This window comes from Mytilus trossulus, chromosome 10 (assembly GCF_036588685.1).
Source record: "Mytilus trossulus isolate FHL-02 chromosome 10, PNRI_Mtr1.1.1.hap1, whole genome shotgun sequence".
NCBI lineage: Eukaryota > Metazoa > Mollusca > Bivalvia > Mytilida > Mytilidae > Mytilus > Mytilus trossulus.
This window is the reverse complement of record NC_086382.1, coordinates 38289202-38308820: the sequence shown is the minus strand read 5'-3', so window position 1 is coordinate 38308820 and position 19619 is coordinate 38289202. Positions and strand designations below refer to the sequence as shown.

Here is a 19619-nt window from a genome sequence, read left to right as displayed (position 1 = left end):
CAAAAAGGCTATATCGCGGCGAGAGCTAATTCGACAAGTATGACTATAAAAAAAGAAGAAATGGTATGATTGCCAATGAGACAACTGTCCACAAGAGACCAAAATGACACAGACATTAACAACTATAGCCAATACTGTTTAATAATTTAACAGCCAGTTTGTGTGACTGTTCATACCTATAACATTAAGTAATTGTGACTATTCATACCTATAACAGCCAGTAAGTGTGATTATTCATCCTATAACAGCTAAAGTAAGTGAGACTGTTCATATCTATAACAGCTTAAGGACATATGACTGCTCATGCCTATAACGACTAAAGTGGGACAGTTTATACCTGTAACAGCCAGTAACAATGACTGTTTATACCTATAACAACTTAGGTTACTATGACTGTTCATACCTATTTAAACTAAAGTGTGACTGTACATGTTCATTACTATAACAGCTACCGTGTGACTGTTCATACCTACAACAGCTCAAGTGTGACTGTGAATACCTAGAACAGCTAAAGAGTGACTGTGAATACCTAGAACAGCTAAAGAGTGACTGTTAATACCTATACCAGCTAAAGAGTGGCTATTCATATCTACAACAGCTCAAATGTGACTGTTCATACCTAGAACAGCTAAATTAAGTGTGATTGTATCAAAATACCTATACCTCCAAAAGTGTGATTGGTCATACATATAACAACTAATATGTGACTGTTCATACAAATAACAGCAAAAGTGTAACTGTTCATACTTACAACAACTAAATGTGACTGTTCATTCCTACAACAGCCTTTAACAGCTCAAGTATGACAGTTCATACAGCTAAAATGTGGTTTTTCATACTGATAACAGCTAAAGGGCAACTTCATATTTACCTTTAACAATTTATGTATGACTGTTCTTACCTATTACAGCTAAAGTATGACTGTTCTTACCTATTACAGCTAAAGTATGACTGTTCTTACCTATTACAGCTAAAGTGTGACTGTTCATTATTTGAGCTAGGAGAAAATGAATTAAAGCCAAGATCTCATCTCTATTCTTTCCTAGAATATTCTGAATAGAGGTCAGGTCCAGATCTATGTGTTCAAGTATAAATAGTGGAACATCTCCTTGCTGTATGGTAGGTTTTATTGTCTGCATAGCTGCCTGGATTAAAAAAAACACAACTAGTAGACACAAATTTAATATTACACCCAATAATGTCTCAATCATAAACATCAAACTTGACCTCCATTTTGTCAACCGTGACAATATTTTAAAATTTGAAAAGCTTTGGTTGATTGGTTCATTCGTAAATGCAACGACGTGACGGGAAACGCTATTTTTCAATCTTTCAAGAACTACAACTCCTAAACAGGAAAAGTGAAAATCGACATTATTAAACTTGACCTCCATTTTGTTATCAGTAAAAACATATTTAAATTTGAAAAGCTTTGGTTGAAAGGTTCATCATACAGCTAATGCATTGACAGGACTGGAAACACCATTTTTCAATCTTTCAAGACCCATAACTCCTGAACGGTAAAAGTAAAAATAATTTTTATTTTACTTGACCTCCATTTTGTTATCAGTAACAACATATTTAAATTTTCAAAGCTTTGGTTGAACGGTTCATGAGTTAATGCACTGACAACACTTGGCTGCTGCCTGCCTGATGCCGGTCGTTCATCCTCAAATCAATAAATGAATTTTATTTCATAAATCCGGTTAAAAAATTGGTGTTCTGGGGCAAAATATGTAAACAAGGAGTCAAAAAATATGATGCAAATTCCAAAACATCATTAAAGGGTTTTATACAGCAAATTTTGTAACATTTATATCAGATTGATTTCCATAATAACTTTACCTGTTCATTGACATTAGCGCCTATATACATTGACATGTGGGTTAACAGTCTAAGAACAGCACATGAAGCTCTGTTTAACTTTCTTTCTGGTGCCCTTAATGGACCAAGTCTGGCTGCTGGGCCTAAAACATGACCTTTTTCAGTTCTGTCAACACTGAAAAAAATATAAAAATCAATTTGTCAATTATATGATGGTATCAATGTATAAGAGATTTAAATAAATGGATAAATGGGGAATGTGTCCATAGGGACACAGACTGTTCTACTGTCCACACACACATTTACTCCACTTTAAATGAGGGATAATTTAAACCAGTTTCACCCCAGTTTAAGGTGTTCACACTACCTAAATTTAACTAATTTGAGTTTAAAAAGGCATAGTGTGAACAGGGTATTGGAGCTATGAACATTGCATTATATAAAGCATTGATAATAGTTGATGTAATTGTTAAAAATTAATTTTTCAAAATTGGAGTTATCTTCCTTTGTCCATAATTGTAGTTGACTAAAATATTTTTTTTCAAAATTGGAGTTAGCTTCCTTTGTCCATAATTGTAGTTGATTTAACATTTTTTCATTTGTAAAGGGGCATAACTTAACAAAATGGTTAATGTGATGCCACCAAATTTCAAACTTGATCTGTGTTTTGTGTTAATAAGAATTTTGTATAAGTTTCTTAACATTTGTTTGAAGCAAACTAAAGTAAGAGAACAGAAACAAACTGATGTGATTACAGGCGGAAAAGGTTTAAACTGAAGGCCCCCTCTGATAGGGTGGAGGGCATAAAAATACAGTATCTTCAATTTTGTGCATGTTTTTTTTTATCTCTTTAATAATTTCTGAATACATTTAAAAGTTTTTGATCAAATTTCCAAGGTATTGTCAACTGAATTGACATTTTTGTTAGGAAATAAGGTGTAATATGCATTCTTCAATTGATTAAAATGATAATGTTATAATACTTGTCAAAAATGTGCAGGTATTTCTTATCATATGTTTGTACAATGGCATGTTACATACACTTACCCAGCATCTAATTCATTTCCAGGTCTAAGGTTGTATCCTTGGCCACCAATCTCTCTACCACACTCTTTACAGACACCAACATAAGCTGGGTTGCCACACTAAAATGTACATTTAAAAACATTTGAACACAGACTTATTCAGAAGGGTTAAAGTTACGATACTGTTGTTGTGTCATTAAAGATGGCATATTTTGGTATTAATATTGATTCCCTCATATGGTCTCTGCATTGGAACAGATTCTGAATTTTTTAAAACAGAGTTTTACTGTACGTATAACTGTGCATTTGTTTTTCTACTTTGGCTAGAGGTAAAGGGTGAGGGTCGAGGACTCCCTAAACATGTTTTATCCTGCAACATTTTTGCACCTGTCCCAAGTCAGAAGCCTCTGGCCTTTGTAAGTCTTGTCTGATTTTTAATTTAAGTTCATTTATGTGTCTTTCTATGTTGTCCTGTTACATTTGTCACAGATAAAGGTGAATTCAAAATGCCACCCCTAGACAACTTTCCCTATGTCAAGCTTTCTGCGACAAAAGACACAGGCTCGACAAAAAATAAAATCTTATGATTACGTAGGTTCACTGACTCAGACATACTTACTGTGTGTAAAATTACAAAAAGAAATATCTTAGTTAAGGATGTTCTCTTGTCATGTTTCCAGATTTTTGTCAGATTTTCGGAATCCTCCAGATTTATCCATTTGAATACCTTTACAATTTTTGCCCATTGACCCCCATTTTTCTCTTTATAAATCTTTTACATGTACAATTATAAGCCATCAGTAAAAGACTTATAAAGTCTTTGTTAATTTTTAATAGTTTTTGAGAACTTAAACTTGTCAATGATAAAGCTATAAAAAATCAAGAGATAACCTTTTCCCGCCAAAATTTCAATGGCTAATATCTAGAAAACAAGCACATTGATCTATACGTCTTTTTAATGCTTTTTTTGTTCCTTTTTTAATCCCCTATCAATATATACTATTGTTATGAAAAGCTTGGTTTTTTTAAAACTGAGAGGCAAACCTCCTTCAGAAACTCTATGATTTAAATATTACAATCTACTTACATTTCCTATGATGTAAGGGTGACCATTAGGACATCCTAAAATTAAATAAGAAATAAATAAGTATCCTGCCAACTCAAAAATTATTTCAACAAAATCAACATTCTTATTGAAGAAATAATAAAAAAACAGACTTGACATTATAATTGTTAAAATTCTGGTTTCTTTTTTAAAAATTAATTTGGCTTGTTTAATATTCTAAAAATTAAGACAAAATTACAGTTTTACTTTTACCCTTTGACAAAAATATAAAAATTTAAAAAAACAAAACATTTCAATTCTAATAAATCCATGTAGCAGTTTTTCACACACACTAATTTTTGTCACAGAAAAGCTCTAAATTTCCTTAACAATAGACCATGTTTATCTATCTGTATATCTTCTGCCAATTAAGGCACACCTCCTGGTACCCGGAGTACGGTGTATGATAAATGTTATACAGAATATCCTCCACCAATATTTACAGTAGATCCATAAGAATTATTTACACTGATAAAAGTTCTTTATCCACACATAAAACACATATGTATGATTTAAAATCTAAAATTTATAATTTAAAATTGAATTTTAGATATATATTGCATAAAGGTGATCTGACAACACTATTGAAATGATTAATGTTTAATGCCACCTTTTCGATTCTTCTTCTTAGGCATTATGTTCAGTAATTCATATCGCTTATGGTGCAATTTGTATATAAGATGCCTACACAATGGTTCTAAATGAATGTTAATGATTAAAACATTCAGCTGATTTTCACAGAGTTATCTCCTCGTAGTGTTATGTACCACCTTACTTTCCCCTTTCCTATCAATACTGATCGTGCAAGGACTGTATAGCCAATTAAGGTCCTTAAAAATGTCCATTGTCATCTTTCCTATCAATGCTGTTGAATTGATCTAACTAACTATTAATGGGTGGTGATATTTTCTGCTCAGTTTAGCTTGTTTATGGTATTAAACCAATTAATAAAACAAAACTTACTGTAAAACACTGGATTTTCATTCACATTACCCTTTCTAGCTGCTAGAACTGCTTCTTTTATCTCTAAAAGTTCATCTTGAGGCATTGTAGGTAAATATGAGGACTGAAAAAGACATTTAAATCATACATGTTTCATTGCTTGACACCAAAAGAGGGAAGATTTATCATCATCAAATAATTCAATGAAAACCAAATTAAACTGCACAAATATTCCTGATCATTTAAAATAAACAAATACTTTGTCTGCTATTCTTAGTAGTCAAGTTGATGAGATATTTTTTTTAATGTTTACAGACACTTCTAGGTATCACACAATTTAGGCATTTTGAATCTGTGTCAAAGTCGCTTTAAGTATGTCTGTCATAGTAACAATTTAGTTTGACTTTTTGTTCACATTGGATTGTATATATAATTACCATATTTTTCCTTTAGGTGAATAACACAACCAGAGTCAACTTGTGAAGCCTAATTTGTTTAACAATCTTCTACTTTTCTGAATGGGCCCATGTTTCCAGAACCTCATTTTCTGTTTGTTTGTAATGTAGTCCTGCCACTTAGTGTTGTCATTTTAGTGATAATTTTTTTAAACATTGCCATATAAATGGGAGGTTTGGCTAGCCATAAATCTAAGTTCGACTGACCATTTTTTTCTTTGAATATTCTGTACAAGTCAGGGATATGACAGTTGTTATCAAATAGTCAGTTTAAATGTATGTTAGTTTGTATTTGTAGCATTTCAGTGTTTCTTTTGTCCTGCTGCCATCCTTTTAAAGTTCATGTGTTTCCCTCAGTTTAAGTTTGTAACCCTGATCTGTTTTCTCTCAACTGCTTCATGACTTTTGAAGAACAGTATACTTCTGTTCCCTTTATTTGGCACCAGATAAATTTAAAAAAACACTAACAAAAATAAGTTAAGATACACTGAAGATAACTCTAAAGATAGATACCAGTATTTAAGATACTTACAACCATTTTCTGAGGTTTGCGAGCAATATTGACCAATGGTGTCAGCAGTGTGTGTTTCCCTGGAATTTCTGTCATCAATACAAAATAGTGGGTTAGAAGACAGGATATGTTCTGCTCGGCCAGAGGCATTCTGGGTACTATGTTTCCTGGCAATCTCCATATAGCATTCTGTAGTATTCTTTGTGGAACTTCTTTGTGTATTATTAAAGCATGGTTCATTATGAATTCACCTAGAAATTCTTTGCCCTAAAAAGAAAAAAAAGTGTTTACATTCATAATAATTACATTAGATGTATGCTTCATTATAATACTCTATTCTGATTGGATATTCTGCAATCTTAGGTTAATCCTTAATCAACTGCATTACACAACAAAAAATATCATTCATGATGACACAAGGTCCAGCAATAAAGTGCACAGGTAAATTAAATAAAAACTTGATAAAAATCGTGTTTTCATGATATTAGCTAAAAAATGTAATTATAAGTATTGAAGGCTTCTTTTATAAACTTCATAGGGTTGTAAAAGTATTGACAGTGCGCACATTTTAGTGAGAGTTCATAGTCGATGTTTAATAAAAACCATTAATAAAGTACTGTAAATTCAGATATATTTCTTATGTTTTTTGTTTATAACAGAAAAATGAAAAAAGATATGTTTGGCAAATTTTAAGGTACAAAGATATGAAAATTTCACTTCTAATTCTGATAAACTTATTAAACTGTATTAATCAACAGTAGCATTTCAAGGGGAGGGGGTCTCTGAGTTGGAACCTCCTTTTTTTTTTGGACGATCAATGCATTTTAATGGGTACATATATTTGGAATCCTGCCTTTTTCCTAGATGGGAAACACACTTTTAAAAATGGCTATTTCCACTCCTGATCAATCCCTCATGTGTGTCATTTATCAGTCAAATAATGAGAGCAAAAGGAACAGTGGTAGGTATTTCCATATTTATAGAAACTAACACACTGTCTGTTACTAACCTTGTCTGTGAACTTTTGTGGTTGACCTCCATACACATTGTTCATAGAGATCTCTCTGTGTAAAGCTAACAACAACCTTATTCTGGTCTGCCATTCTTCCTTTGGTCTCTGAAATAATACAACACGAGTGCACAAATCAAAATCTGAACTTTTTTTTTTAAGTAGTAACTGAGCCATGAAAATGAGGTCAATGACAATAGAAATATAACAGACTGAAACTTCATAACTTAAGGCATCTATATACAAAGTATGAAGCATCCAGGTCACTTTCTTTATTATAAAGCTAATGCCGCCACTGCCACTTGATAACTATTCCTATTCCTATTTGCCCCAAAGTTGGTCCTCATGTGCAAAAAGCGTAAATTTTGACGTTATTTTGTTCTTTTTCTCGACTTGGAAGTCCAAGGGATGCTAATAAATGCATCCAACTGTAGTTTACATGTAGAGTGGACCCCAGTGAACACATTTATTACAACAGTTGTTAGGTAGGAGTGAAACTGATCTGGGTATATCAGTTTAAAGAAGGTCATTTGCACCAAAATACAAAAAAAACCAATTTTTCCCAATTTTGAACTTTAACTGGACTTTCAAATGGAAGATGTCGTTTCCTTGGCATATTTTGATAACAAACACAATCAGTTAGTTATATGCCTTTGGGTTTACACTATTTGTCATAATTTCAGTCCTCATTACTCCATGTTTTAGACCTTGAATGTAACCCTACCCCTCCAAAAAAAACAATTTTGTCCGATTTCTATTTTCAAAGTTCGTATTTGAGCTCAAAATGAACATTAAAAGTGAGAACCATGACAATCAATAGTGTTAGATTGAGGAATCATGCATACACTTCAAATTTAAAGGCATTATGATGACCTCGAAATGTATGTAGTCCCATTGGTGCCATATAATGGTGGTCTTGGTTCGGATGTAATATTAAGGCCCTACATGGTAAGGGTTAATACATAATACGTTTTGGAATGCTGGTCAGTAGTAACTTGGGGACACTAGCATGTCTAGGTTTTTAACCGATCAGAAATGGGGTTTCCAAGTAACTGCCCTATGTGCTTCTCGTTTACTAATAGTTTTACGTAATCATATATATTATAATTAACCAATGAGATTCATAGGTAATTTTTAATTTATCAATCAGCACTTAATTAGCACGGCTTTTGTTTTAAGCACACAGGCTAAACTATTTATGAGGCAATGCTTGCCTGCAGAATCCATTTTAATTTTTCTGGGAAAAGATTTTCTTCTCATTCTTCAACACCAGATATTGTGGAAACATTTTTTTACTAATAAGTTGATTTCTTATATAATTTTGAAAAAAATGTTAAGCTCTATCCAGGACAAGATTAATACCTGTAATAGTTGTTGCAGTTTTTCAGCATCTTCATTCAATACTGTAGTAACAATGGTTTCTCTCAACTCTTTGTATTCATCACCAGTTACGATATATCTGTCATGGCATTCTTCAACCTGTGAATTGATAGATCAAAAGGTTAAAAATACATACCAAAATTCTGTTATTAGTTTCAAAATACATTAACCATAAAGTTGATAATTTCCATATTGTTGGAAATGGAAATATAGATTCTTACACTGCAACAAGTGTATTACGATATTTCTCCACTCGAGACAGTTAAATTTTATTATTTAAAGCGAAAGGCTTGCCGAGCCATTAAATCATAAAATTTTACTGTCGAGAGTGGAGAAATATCGTAATACACGAGTTATAGTGTCGGAACCTGTTTCTCTAATGCTTTTTATCGTTCTTTTTCAAAGATTTTCAGAAAATTGTGCTCTTTATATGCGACATCATCAGGCAAGGTCGCCTTTTTTCATGACGTCACTATAGGAAAATTGAGAAGAAAAAAAAACATTTTGACGTCATAATCAAATTTTCGACTAATCATTTGCCGAGAACAGATTTTTTCACTAGTGAGGAGAAATATTTTTCTCACACCGGTCAGGAAATGTGAAAATAGCACAAAAATTAGAGAAACAACCTTCTGTGTCTACAAAAAAAATAAAAAAATCTCCACAACTAAATGTCTCAACAGCAGACATTACATTTTGTAAAGATTTTATCAGCTATCAATTTAACAAGTACCACTTGTTACTTGTTACATTGACAACCTGAAAGCCTTTGACTTAACAGAAAAATTGTCATTTTGAAACTTCTAGTAGGTACCTTTTTTTCCTTCAGCTCTGGGAGACGAACCCATCTTAGGAAGCTGGCATCACTTTTGCCCAATACAGTCTGGTAACTGTCTATACCATAGCATCTACACAACTGCTTTACAAAGTATCGTCTGAAAATCAAATTTTGATGTAAAAATTAAAATATGTACGTACCTAAGCAATAGTAGCTGACATCATGCCCTACTAACCAGGGCTTCCAAAATTTTTCTGAGCCAGCCGGACATTTTATATCTGATCCGAATTTTAATTCCTAAGACAAAAGTCACAAAAGGCAATTATGGTAATCAGATGGCCATCCCAATGATTGACATCAAATTAAAATTGATATTAAACTTTACTTTGATATGAATTTGATGTTCTGACATAAACTGTTAAAATTGGCATTGCATCATTCAAAGTGTGCACATCAGCGTGCTCATATCTGCATTAGACTCTTTATTTGTGCAAAATGAAGTTGTCTAGAACTTTACTTTCGTTTTTATAAAGTCACATTTTTCAAAACCGGATGTTGACTTGACAATGGTAAAACATGGATCATAAACAGATACGTAAAATCCGTGTACGTTAACATAGAACTACTGAGCGAAGAAGCTCTTTCTACGTTATTTCTTCAACAAAATACTTGAAATGAACGTTAGATACAGGTATCAATGATACTTTTAGAATTTTTGAAGAAATGTAGGATGCATAATTGAATTTCCCACCTGTGCACATGCGCACACGTGTTCTTGTTCATACAACGTAGTGCTGACGATTTTTCATTTAAAACCTTTTTAAATGATTTATCAAATCATGTTTATAAATGTATTTATTATATATTTTAAATGAATTAGATACAAGCTGCTGAAATGTACGAAAATAATTGTGAATGGACCGATTAATTTATACGATGTCCGGTACTGAAAATAGTTTACCTGCCACCTGAACAGGTAGTTTTCAGCTGTCCAACAACTAATTAGCCTTGATTAAAATTAGAAAGTATTTAAGTAGGGGTTGTTTTGATAGTAATTAATCATCATGTCACTTTTATGACCGGAAATGTATAGCTGTTAAAGGCAAAATGTTGGGTCAAAAAGATCGTGAATTTATATGTTAAAATGACCGAAAAAGCCTTTGAAACTAAAAAGTATATGACCGTTTCATGCTTTGCCCAGCCGGTCTTTTACCGGACATTATACAAATGAATGGCATATATGACCGTTTTGGAAGCCTTGCTACTAACATTAGTGATTTTAGATTTTAGTTGGTGAAGCAATATATTTTACTTCAAATTTTGTTTCCAAAGTTAAAATTTTAAACTTTTTAGATCCAAAGCAATGTTATATAACTTCCTTCTTCTAAGTAAAAAGTCAATTTGATAAACAATCTTTTTGAAACTATATGCTATGGTCAGGCAAAATGCCAAATTAGACTCACAAAAAGGCAAACAATTTAATACTGTTGCTCAGGGCTACATTGTCAATTTGTCGTTTTTCACCCTTTCTATCATACTACAATTTACAAATCAAAAAGAAAACAAGAAAATATATGGTCAATGTGCCATTCTACCACTATCACAAATTTGATATTCAGTAAACAAAAATCTGGGTTAAACTCTTGTTTGGTCTATATCTAACCAGGTGCTCCACAGGGCACAGCTTTATATGACCGCATAGGTCGAACCCTGAACATTTGGGGTAAGTATGGACACAACATTCAAACTTGGTACAGCTCTGAATTTGGATTGTGATAAAATTTTGACATAATTTGATTTTCTGACGCAAAACAAAATGTCAAGACCTTACAAATATATTGCGAAATATTGTGCAATTAAAGATTTCGTCTACAAACTTTTTAACAGTTCAGAAGTTAGGGAAATTTTGGGTAAAAAATTGAAAACTGCTACCCCCTCCTCTTTTTTTTGCAATAAGTTTAAAACCTGACATTTCTTTATACATAATTTACAAAAAGTGTAAGGAAGGTAAATCAGAACATATCCAACATTGTATGTTAAATATTTTTGAATTACCTCCCTTCCACTGCTTTTAAATTGTCTTAATTGTCCATGTTTTTCCCCTTATTTGGCCCTTTTGCCCCTGATTCTAAACAATGTTGAGCGATAACCCCCAAAGTCAATACTAACCATCCCTTCATGATATGGAGACTTCCCAAGTCAAACTGAACTGCTATTATTAGCTGTTTTTTAGCTGTTATTTGCCAGTTCTTCATATTTTTAGCAGTCCTTTAGCTGTTCTAAGCATTCAATCTAACAGCAGTTTGAAAAACTGCCACATTTCACCATTTCTTAGCATTCGGATTAGCATTCGTCTTAGCATTCATCTTAACATTCGACTTAGCATTCCTCTTAGCATTCCTCTTAGCAGTCGGGACGACAGTTATGACAGCAGTTCGATAGCAGTTGACCTATTAATCTTTGTTATAAAAATGCTTGGATCTGGCTATGTTTTCAGCTTGAAGTTAAACATTTATTTGAAGATAATTTGATCATTTTCAAATGTGCATTTTGGCTCCATGATGTGTGGAAATACTTGCTAGTGAAAAACTGTATTTTTGTCATTTATAAGCTTAATTTTGGATGAATTGAATACTTTTACACACCTGCAGTACAGTAAGTTGAAAGTTACAGTTAATGCTTGTGTATATTCTGACATAACTTTGTTGGGGGAAACAGAAATCATACAGAAAGCCCACAAAAAGGGGGGTTGTTGTTTACTTAAATAGAATATCTGATGTTGACAGGATTGTATTAGAATACTAGCATATATATATTTACAGTTCAAGATGTTATTTGAAAAAAATAGATATGATTATTTTAATCTATTATTTTGTTAAAAAACAAATCTAATCATATTCAAGAGTTGAAAAAAGGGGGAGGGAATTCATAGGTAAACCTAGACTGCAAATAGCTGATTGGTTAAAATAGTCCAAACAATCCATTTAATGAAATTAATTTATAATATATAATTTTACTTTAGTTTGTTTCAGAAAAAGAAACATAAAATTGGCTCATTTAATTTTTAATAAAATTTTGACAAAGTATTAACTTTGACCCTTTAACAAAAATATAAAAATTTCAAAAATTTTGTCAGAAAAATTACACTGGTTATATAGCAGTTTGGTAAACACCAATTTTGATCATTGAGAAGTTTAATATTCCCTTTACAACACAATGTAATTAAAACGTTAAGCTGATTTTACAGAGTTATCTCCCTGTAGTGTTAGGTACCACCTTAATAGAATAAAAACAGTACATTTGGCATGTTTGGTAATAGAATAATGATAACAATGAAATAACTTCTTATTTGAAAATCACTTAGTCAAGGTAGTGATAAGCCTCTTAGCAGTAATAGCTCTTAAATAAGTTGCTTTTTAAAAAGTTTTGATAATTAAAGTGCATTTTTAATTGTTCCTATATCATTACGGCCACTTATATAATTGATAAAGGGTCTAAGACCAGCTAAAGTAAGTGCTACTCTTTTTTTTTTTTTTACATTCCCTTAAAATTAAGTCTGTTATTAGATTGTATAGTTACTGCTCTAATTACAAATATAAGTTTAAGTACAACTTTTTGAAATTTCACATAAGACTTACAGTAAAATATTAGAATTGTGATAATTTTGGCTTTCATATCTTGTACACTGTATATATTGATTACCAGTATTCATGCGTCGCCTTGTATTGCAACTTTTGGCAGATCTGATAGCATTCCACAGCAGTTATTAGCAGTTTATAAAACCATATTAGGATGTAAAACTTAGCAGTTGGCATGAATATTCATTATTGACAGCTGTTATTATAGCAGTTCTAATGAATATTTATTATTTGATAGCTGTTATTATAGCAGTTCTCATGAATATTCAGATCTCATTTAAATTTTTCGTTAAAAATAACTGCCAAAGAACTGTGAAGGCTAAATAAACTGCTAAGAAACAGCTATGGAATGCTATTGGAATGCCTTTATGCAAATTAATCATTGCCTTATATTTGGTAACTGTGAATGCTAATAAACTGCCAAATAACTGCTGTCAAGTGGGAACTGTGAATGCTAATTAACTGCTAAAGAACTACAGTTCACTTTGACTTGGGTAATGTGGTATCATTTCCATGAGATTCCAAGTTATTGTTTGAAAACTACAAAATTGCTTATTTTGGGCCCACTTTTTGTCCCCTTATTCCTAAACTATTTGGATCATAAACCCCCAAATCAATACCAACCTTCCTTTAGTGGTATTGAACCTTCTGTTACAAAATATAGAGATAAATTCACTTAAACAAAAGTTATTGTCTGGAAACAAAATGCGTCTTTGGATGAAGACAACGATGCAGACCACATGATACCATTATATGACGCAAAAATTTTTATTGCGATAATATGAAAAGTTCACTTCATAATTAAGATGTTAAATATTTTTTCAAGTTGAGACAACGAGCTACCTTAAACAAAAACTTTAACCTGATATGAAACAAATGGACAGACAAACACAGACTGGAAAACATAAAACTATCCTACCCAGGGCTTAGACAGAAAATCATGTAACAGGATCAAACTATATTTGTTTCTAATTGGTGAATATATTACCTTGGCCATGGTGATCCACATTCTTCACACAGCTTTGCTGCTGCATCAAACAACCTTCTGATATCTGGTTCTAGCCTGTTCTTCTGTCCCGTCCCAAACAAATTGTAAATGTACTTAGCCACAACAGTCAGGCAAAATCGAACTTTTGAAATATGGTCTATTTTTTCTAATGTTTGTACGTCCTGTGCTATATTTGGTATAGCCTCCCTTAACATTTTGGTTACTGTAGCAACTTCATCTTCTCTGTTCACATATTGTTGATGTAAGGAATCCTGGAAAATAAAGTAAAACCATGTGACTGATGTAAAGATGGATTATTCTTATGAGAAATGATGCTAACAGACTTAGAATTGTTTTACATGTCATTTTTAGGGCCTTTTTTAGCTGACTATGCAGCATTGGCTTTGCCCATTGTTAAAGGCCATACAGTGACCTATAATTGTTAATTGCTGTGTCTATTGGTCTCTTGTGGAGAGTGGTCTCAATCATACCACATCTTCTTTTTATATTCAAATAGTTTTTGATTAAAATTTTTACCAAACTGACCACCCACATGAAAAGTAGTTGTCGCACTAGTGAAATTCTCACTGGACCCAAGATATAATATAAGCAATAATAAACAATTAAAATAAGAATGCCTGTACCAAGTCAGTAATATGACAGCTGTTTTCCATTTGTTTGATGTATTTGAGCTTTTGATTGGACTTTTTGGTTTTTCTAATTACCTCCATACATTGTAGAACCAATTGACAAAGCTCAATCAGATGATGTGGATCTCCAGTAGTTCTGACTAATTCACTGGCATGGTCAAAGTATCTTGACAAATTCCTTTCAATTTCATGTCCACTGAAATGGATGAAAAAATAGCATTGTTCAAATGTATAAAGTACATATCAAACAATACAAATCATTTTGTTCTAAATCAGAGCAAAGAATATACATAATGAAACAGACTTTAAAAATTCTTAAACAGAGCAAATTTATACATAACATATAGATCTGTGGTGACGACTCATTTATGGCCTTGGACTGTTTTTTGCTTATTGGTTGGGTTGTTGTCTTTTTGAGACATTCCCTGTTTTTTTCCTCTATTCTATTTTTAAACATAGATTATAAATTAAAATGATTTTGACCTCCTGAACACTACACTCTAGCTATCTGGTGGAAATGTTCAGCATGGAATCTCATATTATGGATGTTTGCCAGTCGTTTGCTATTTAAATTGAAGAACCTTAGTGAGCACGCTCACATACCCCACGTCCCCACAATGTCATTGGAGAAATTAAATAAGTGTAAGGAAAAAAATTGTATAAGAAAAAATATTGAATAATAATTTCCTGTCAATATCCACATCTACATGCATAGTATGTCCTTATTATTTACAAAATTTCATGAAATTCTGTTGTGTGGTTTCAGAGGAGTTGAGATGACAAACTGTTGCAGAAGTACATTGAAGCAAATAAGTTCAAAGGGGCGTAACTCCTAGAAAAAAAAAAATGAATCAAAATTTGTTGTCGAAATGCACATCTACGTAGTATGTCCTTATTATCTACAAAGTTTCATGAAATTCTGTTGTGTGGTTTGAGAGGAGTTGAGATGACAAACTGTTGAAGTAGTACCTTAAAGCAAATAAGTTCAAACAGGTGTAACTCCTAGAAAAAAAATTGAATCGCAATTTCCCGTCAACATGCACAAATACATAGTATGTCCTTATTATCTGAAAAGGTTTTGTGAAATTCTGTTGTGTGGTTTGAGAGGAGTTTCGATGACAAACTGTTGCAGTAGTACATTAAAGTAAAAAAGTTCAAAGATGCGTAACTCATAGAAAAAAAATTGAATCACAATTTCCCGTCAACATGCACAAATACATAGTATGTCCTTATTATCTGAAAAGGTTTTGTGAAATTCTGTGGTGTGGTTTGAGAGGAGTTTCCATGACAAACTGTTGCAGTAGTACATTAAAGTAAAAAAGTTCAAAGGGTCGTAACTCATAGAAAAAAAAATGAATCGCAATTTCCCGTCGATATGCACAACTACATAGTATGTCCTTATTAACTGAAAAGGTTTCATGAAATTCTGTTGAGTAGTTTCAGAGGAGTTGCGATGACAAACTGTTGCAGTATTATATTAAAGTAAATAAGTTCAAAGGGGTGTAACTCCTAAAAAAAAATTGAATCGCAATTTCCCGTCAACATGCACAACTACATAGTATGTCCTTATTATCTGAAAAGGTTTCGTGAAATTCTGTTGTGTGGTTTGAGAGGAGTTATGATGACAAACTGTTGCAGTAGTACGTTAAAGTAAATAAGTTCAAAGGGGCGTAACTCCTGGAAAAAAAATTGAATCGCAATTTCCCGTCAATATGCACAACTACATAGTATGTCCTTATTATCTGAAAAGGTTTCGTGAAATTCTGTTGAGTGGTTTGAGAGGAGTTAAGATGACAAGAAACAGGACTGACGGACGGAAGGACGAACTGACAGACGGACGGACGGGTCAAAAACATTATACCCTCCGCAACTCGTTGCGTGGGGTATAATTAAAATAACAACATTTTCACACATGGCATTGCTAACAACAGATATTGCGTAATTCATTCAAATTGTACATATATTAGTGATCATATGAGAGAAAACAACACTTTCCTTTTTTTAGATGTTTAAATGCTGAAAAAACCTACATGTATGTAAATACAGATTGAGTAATTTTCAAGAGAAGTAAAGAAATTACCTCGTTTGCATCAATTGTTGCAGAAGGAATGACCTTACAACAGGTGTAGGGTCAATGGAGTCATCAAATATTGTCAACTCTTTAGACACGACTCTCTCTACTTTCTTTTTCCCAACATGTCCAATGATGTAGGATAGAAGTTTCTCTATGACTTCCTGTGATGGTGGTGTTCCTTCAGCAAAACAAAGCTGTGATACGACCTCCATGAAGAAACTGTTACATCGTCTTCTATAGTCTTGATATTTTCTAACTTCACCACTGCAATATTGTTATTTTGATACATTAAACTAGCAATTAATCAAGAAATAGGTCTATAGGCTAAACTATAAAATTGTTTGCATGGAAATATAAATTCACAAAAGAATACCCTTGTCCCTTTCCCTTCAAATTCAATTGTTTCCTCTTTATCAAGATAAATTGAGATTATAATATTCCATGAAGTACATCCTTAGTTCAGTGTACTAAGACTTTTCATCAATATCTGTCATGACGTTTGACATTATCTGAAGTAACTTGAAGTCAATCATCCCCCCTTTACATATTAGACAGTGATCATATTCCTATATATAATGTTCATCAATATCATAAAAACAAATTCTGTTTACATAGGTTTATACAGCTGTACACAGGAATGCTTTGAGCATTATACATTTATGGCTGCCATAAAATATATTCATTGATTTATCAAAATAAACAAGAGGCTCTCAAGAGCCTGATTTGCTCACCTGAAACGTTTTGCTTAAACCTTTCACAATTATTATTTTTGCTTTAAAACGCCATTTAAATGTTGATCATATTGATTATTTGTAGATCTAACTTTGCCAAACATTTCTACTGTTTACAGTTCATCTTTATATTCAATAATATTCAAGATAATAACCAAAAACTGCAAAATTTCCTTAAAATTACCAATTTAGTGGCAGCAACCCAACAATGGATTGTTAAATTCGTCTGAAAATTTCAGGGCTGATAGATCATGACCTATTGAACATTTTTACCCCATAACAAATTTGCTCTTAATGCTTTAGTTTTTAAGATATAAGCCAAAAACTGCATTTGACCCCTATGTTCTATTTTTAGCCACAGCTGCCATGTTTATTGATGGATCAGAACTTCGGATACAATTCAAAAAGTAGATACCCCAACGAACATTCATTTTAAGTTTGAGAGTATTTGGCCCAGTTGTTTCAGAGGAGAAGATTTTTTAATTTAAGCAAGTTTGATGAACAAATAGAGCAAATTTGTCTTTAAAGGGCAATAACTCCTTAAGGGGTCAATTGACATTATTGGTCATGTTAACTTTTTTGTAGATCTTACTTTGCTGATCATTTTTGCTTTTACAGTTTATCTTTTATCTATAATAATATTCAAGATAATGACCAAAAACTGCAAAATTTCCTTAAAATTACCAATTAAGTGGCAGCAACCCAACAATGGGTTGTTTGATTCATCTGAAAATTTCAGGGCTGATAGATATTGACATAATGAACATTTTTACCCCATCTCAGATTTGTTCTAAATGCTTTGGTTTTTGAGATATAAGCCAAAAACTGCATTTGACCCCTATGTTCTATTTTAAGTAACGGCCGCCATGTTTGTTGATAGATCAAAACTTCGGATACAATTTATAAACTAGATACCCTAAGGAACATTCAGTTAAAGTTTGGAAGTATTTGGACTAGTAGTTTTAGAGGAGAAGATTCTTGAAATAGTTTACGACGACAGACGACGACGACAGACGACGGACGACGACGGACACCAAGTGATGGCATAAGCTCACAAGGCTATGCCAGGTGAGCTAAAAAGCATAGAAAACTTTAATTCATGGTCTTGTCCCGAAATGTTTACATTTTATGGAGATTAATTTTCCACGTTCTAGAATGTGAAAGTATCATTCTTGTCAGTTTTTGGAAAAGGTCTATCTCAGAAATTAAAACCAAGAAAAATATGTGTTTTACTAGTTTTCATGAAATACAATACTTAATATTCTAATAAACTAAATCACCTCTTTTGAGCTTTGTTTGGGTCAAGATCTTTTGGGAATTCTTTCTGACAATTAGGACATACAAAATCCTTCAGAGTAATGCAATCCTGCAAACATTTCCTGCAGATGACATGCTCACATGGCAGTCTGACAGGTGGTCCTTGTATGGGGTTTTCACATCCAACACATATTACTTGTTGACTAAAAAAAAGGACAGAATAAATTAAACAAGCATTAACAGATTTTCTTGAAAGTGGTAAGTTCAATTCTATAAAGATCAAATGCTATCTTAAAAATGTTGTCAAATAATTTATCTAATTTATTTGAATGCTCTGAAATCAATTGTCTCTCAAAAACTCAACATTATATAGAACATTGTAAGGTTCAGATTCGTTAACTTTTTTTCTAATAAAAAATACTTATTTTACTACAAGTAGCTCAAGCCACATTGCCTAACATTTTCCTCTGGTGAAATGACTTTTAAGCTTTTCAAAGAAATGTTTTATAAAGCTAACATATATGCAAACTTTTTGGAACTTTACCATGTAAAAGGAAAATATGTTGATTCAGTTATACACAATTGCTTACCCAAAACACTGTGTAACAACATCTTTATTACAAGTTTTGATAAATTTTTCAACTTTTTCAAGTGACTGAACTTCTTTCATATTTGCCCCTTCTCTCAATGTCTGAAAAGCAATTAATACAGTATGGAATTAGAAAGGGTATATCATACTTCAGTTGTATCCTAGAGGAACTTCAGCTATTTTCTACAAGAAACTATTTATTTCCTACAAAAAACGTCTTTTATTTCCTACAGGAAACTAGTTATTTCCTATAAAAAAGTTATGCTATTTCCTACAGGAAACTAGTTATTTCCTACTGGAAACTAGTTACTTCCTACAGAAAACATCAGTTATTTCCTACAGGAAACTTCTGCTATTTTCTACAGGAAACTTCTGCTATTTTCTACAGGAAACTAATTATTGCCTTCATGAAACTTTAGATATTTCCTACAGAAAACTTCAGTTATTTCCTACAGAAACCAAGTTATTTCCTACCGAAAACTTCAGTTAATTCCTACAGGAAACTTCAGTTAATTCCTACAGAAAACTTCAGCTATTTTCTACAGGAAAATAGTTATTTCCTACAGAAAACCAGTTATTTCCTACAAAAAACTTCAGTTAATTCCTACAGAAAACCAGTTATTTCCTACAAAAAACTTCAGTTAATTCCTACAGGAAACTTCA

General features: G+C 32.4%; 1 protein-coding gene across 1 annotated transcript in view; it reads right to left on the bottom strand.

Moving 5' to 3' along the window:
• The window catches only part of LOC134687879 (E3 ubiquitin-protein ligase rnf213-alpha-like), a 144354-nt gene that overhangs the window by 14441 nt on the left and 110294 nt on the right, over positions 1–19619 (bottom strand). Inside the window, exons 67-80 of the mRNA XM_063548337.1 lie at positions 18958–19058; positions 18391–18570; positions 16386–16643; positions 14381–14501; positions 13656–13927; positions 9066–9186; positions 8234–8350; positions 6872–6979; positions 5884–6129; positions 4918–5020; positions 3937–3971; positions 2872–2969; positions 1846–1999; positions 962–1145 (exon numbers count right to left, since the gene is read on the bottom strand). Coding sequence (XP_063404407.1) covers positions 962–1145; positions 1846–1999; positions 2872–2969; positions 3937–3971; positions 4918–5020; positions 5884–6129; positions 6872–6979; positions 8234–8350; positions 9066–9186; positions 13656–13927; positions 14381–14501; positions 16386–16643; positions 18391–18570; positions 18958–19058 — 2098 coding nt within the window. The remainder of the gene's footprint in view (positions 1–961; positions 1146–1845; positions 2000–2871; positions 2970–3936; positions 3972–4917; positions 5021–5883; positions 6130–6871; positions 6980–8233; positions 8351–9065; positions 9187–13655; positions 13928–14380; positions 14502–16385; positions 16644–18390; positions 18571–18957; positions 19059–19619) is intronic.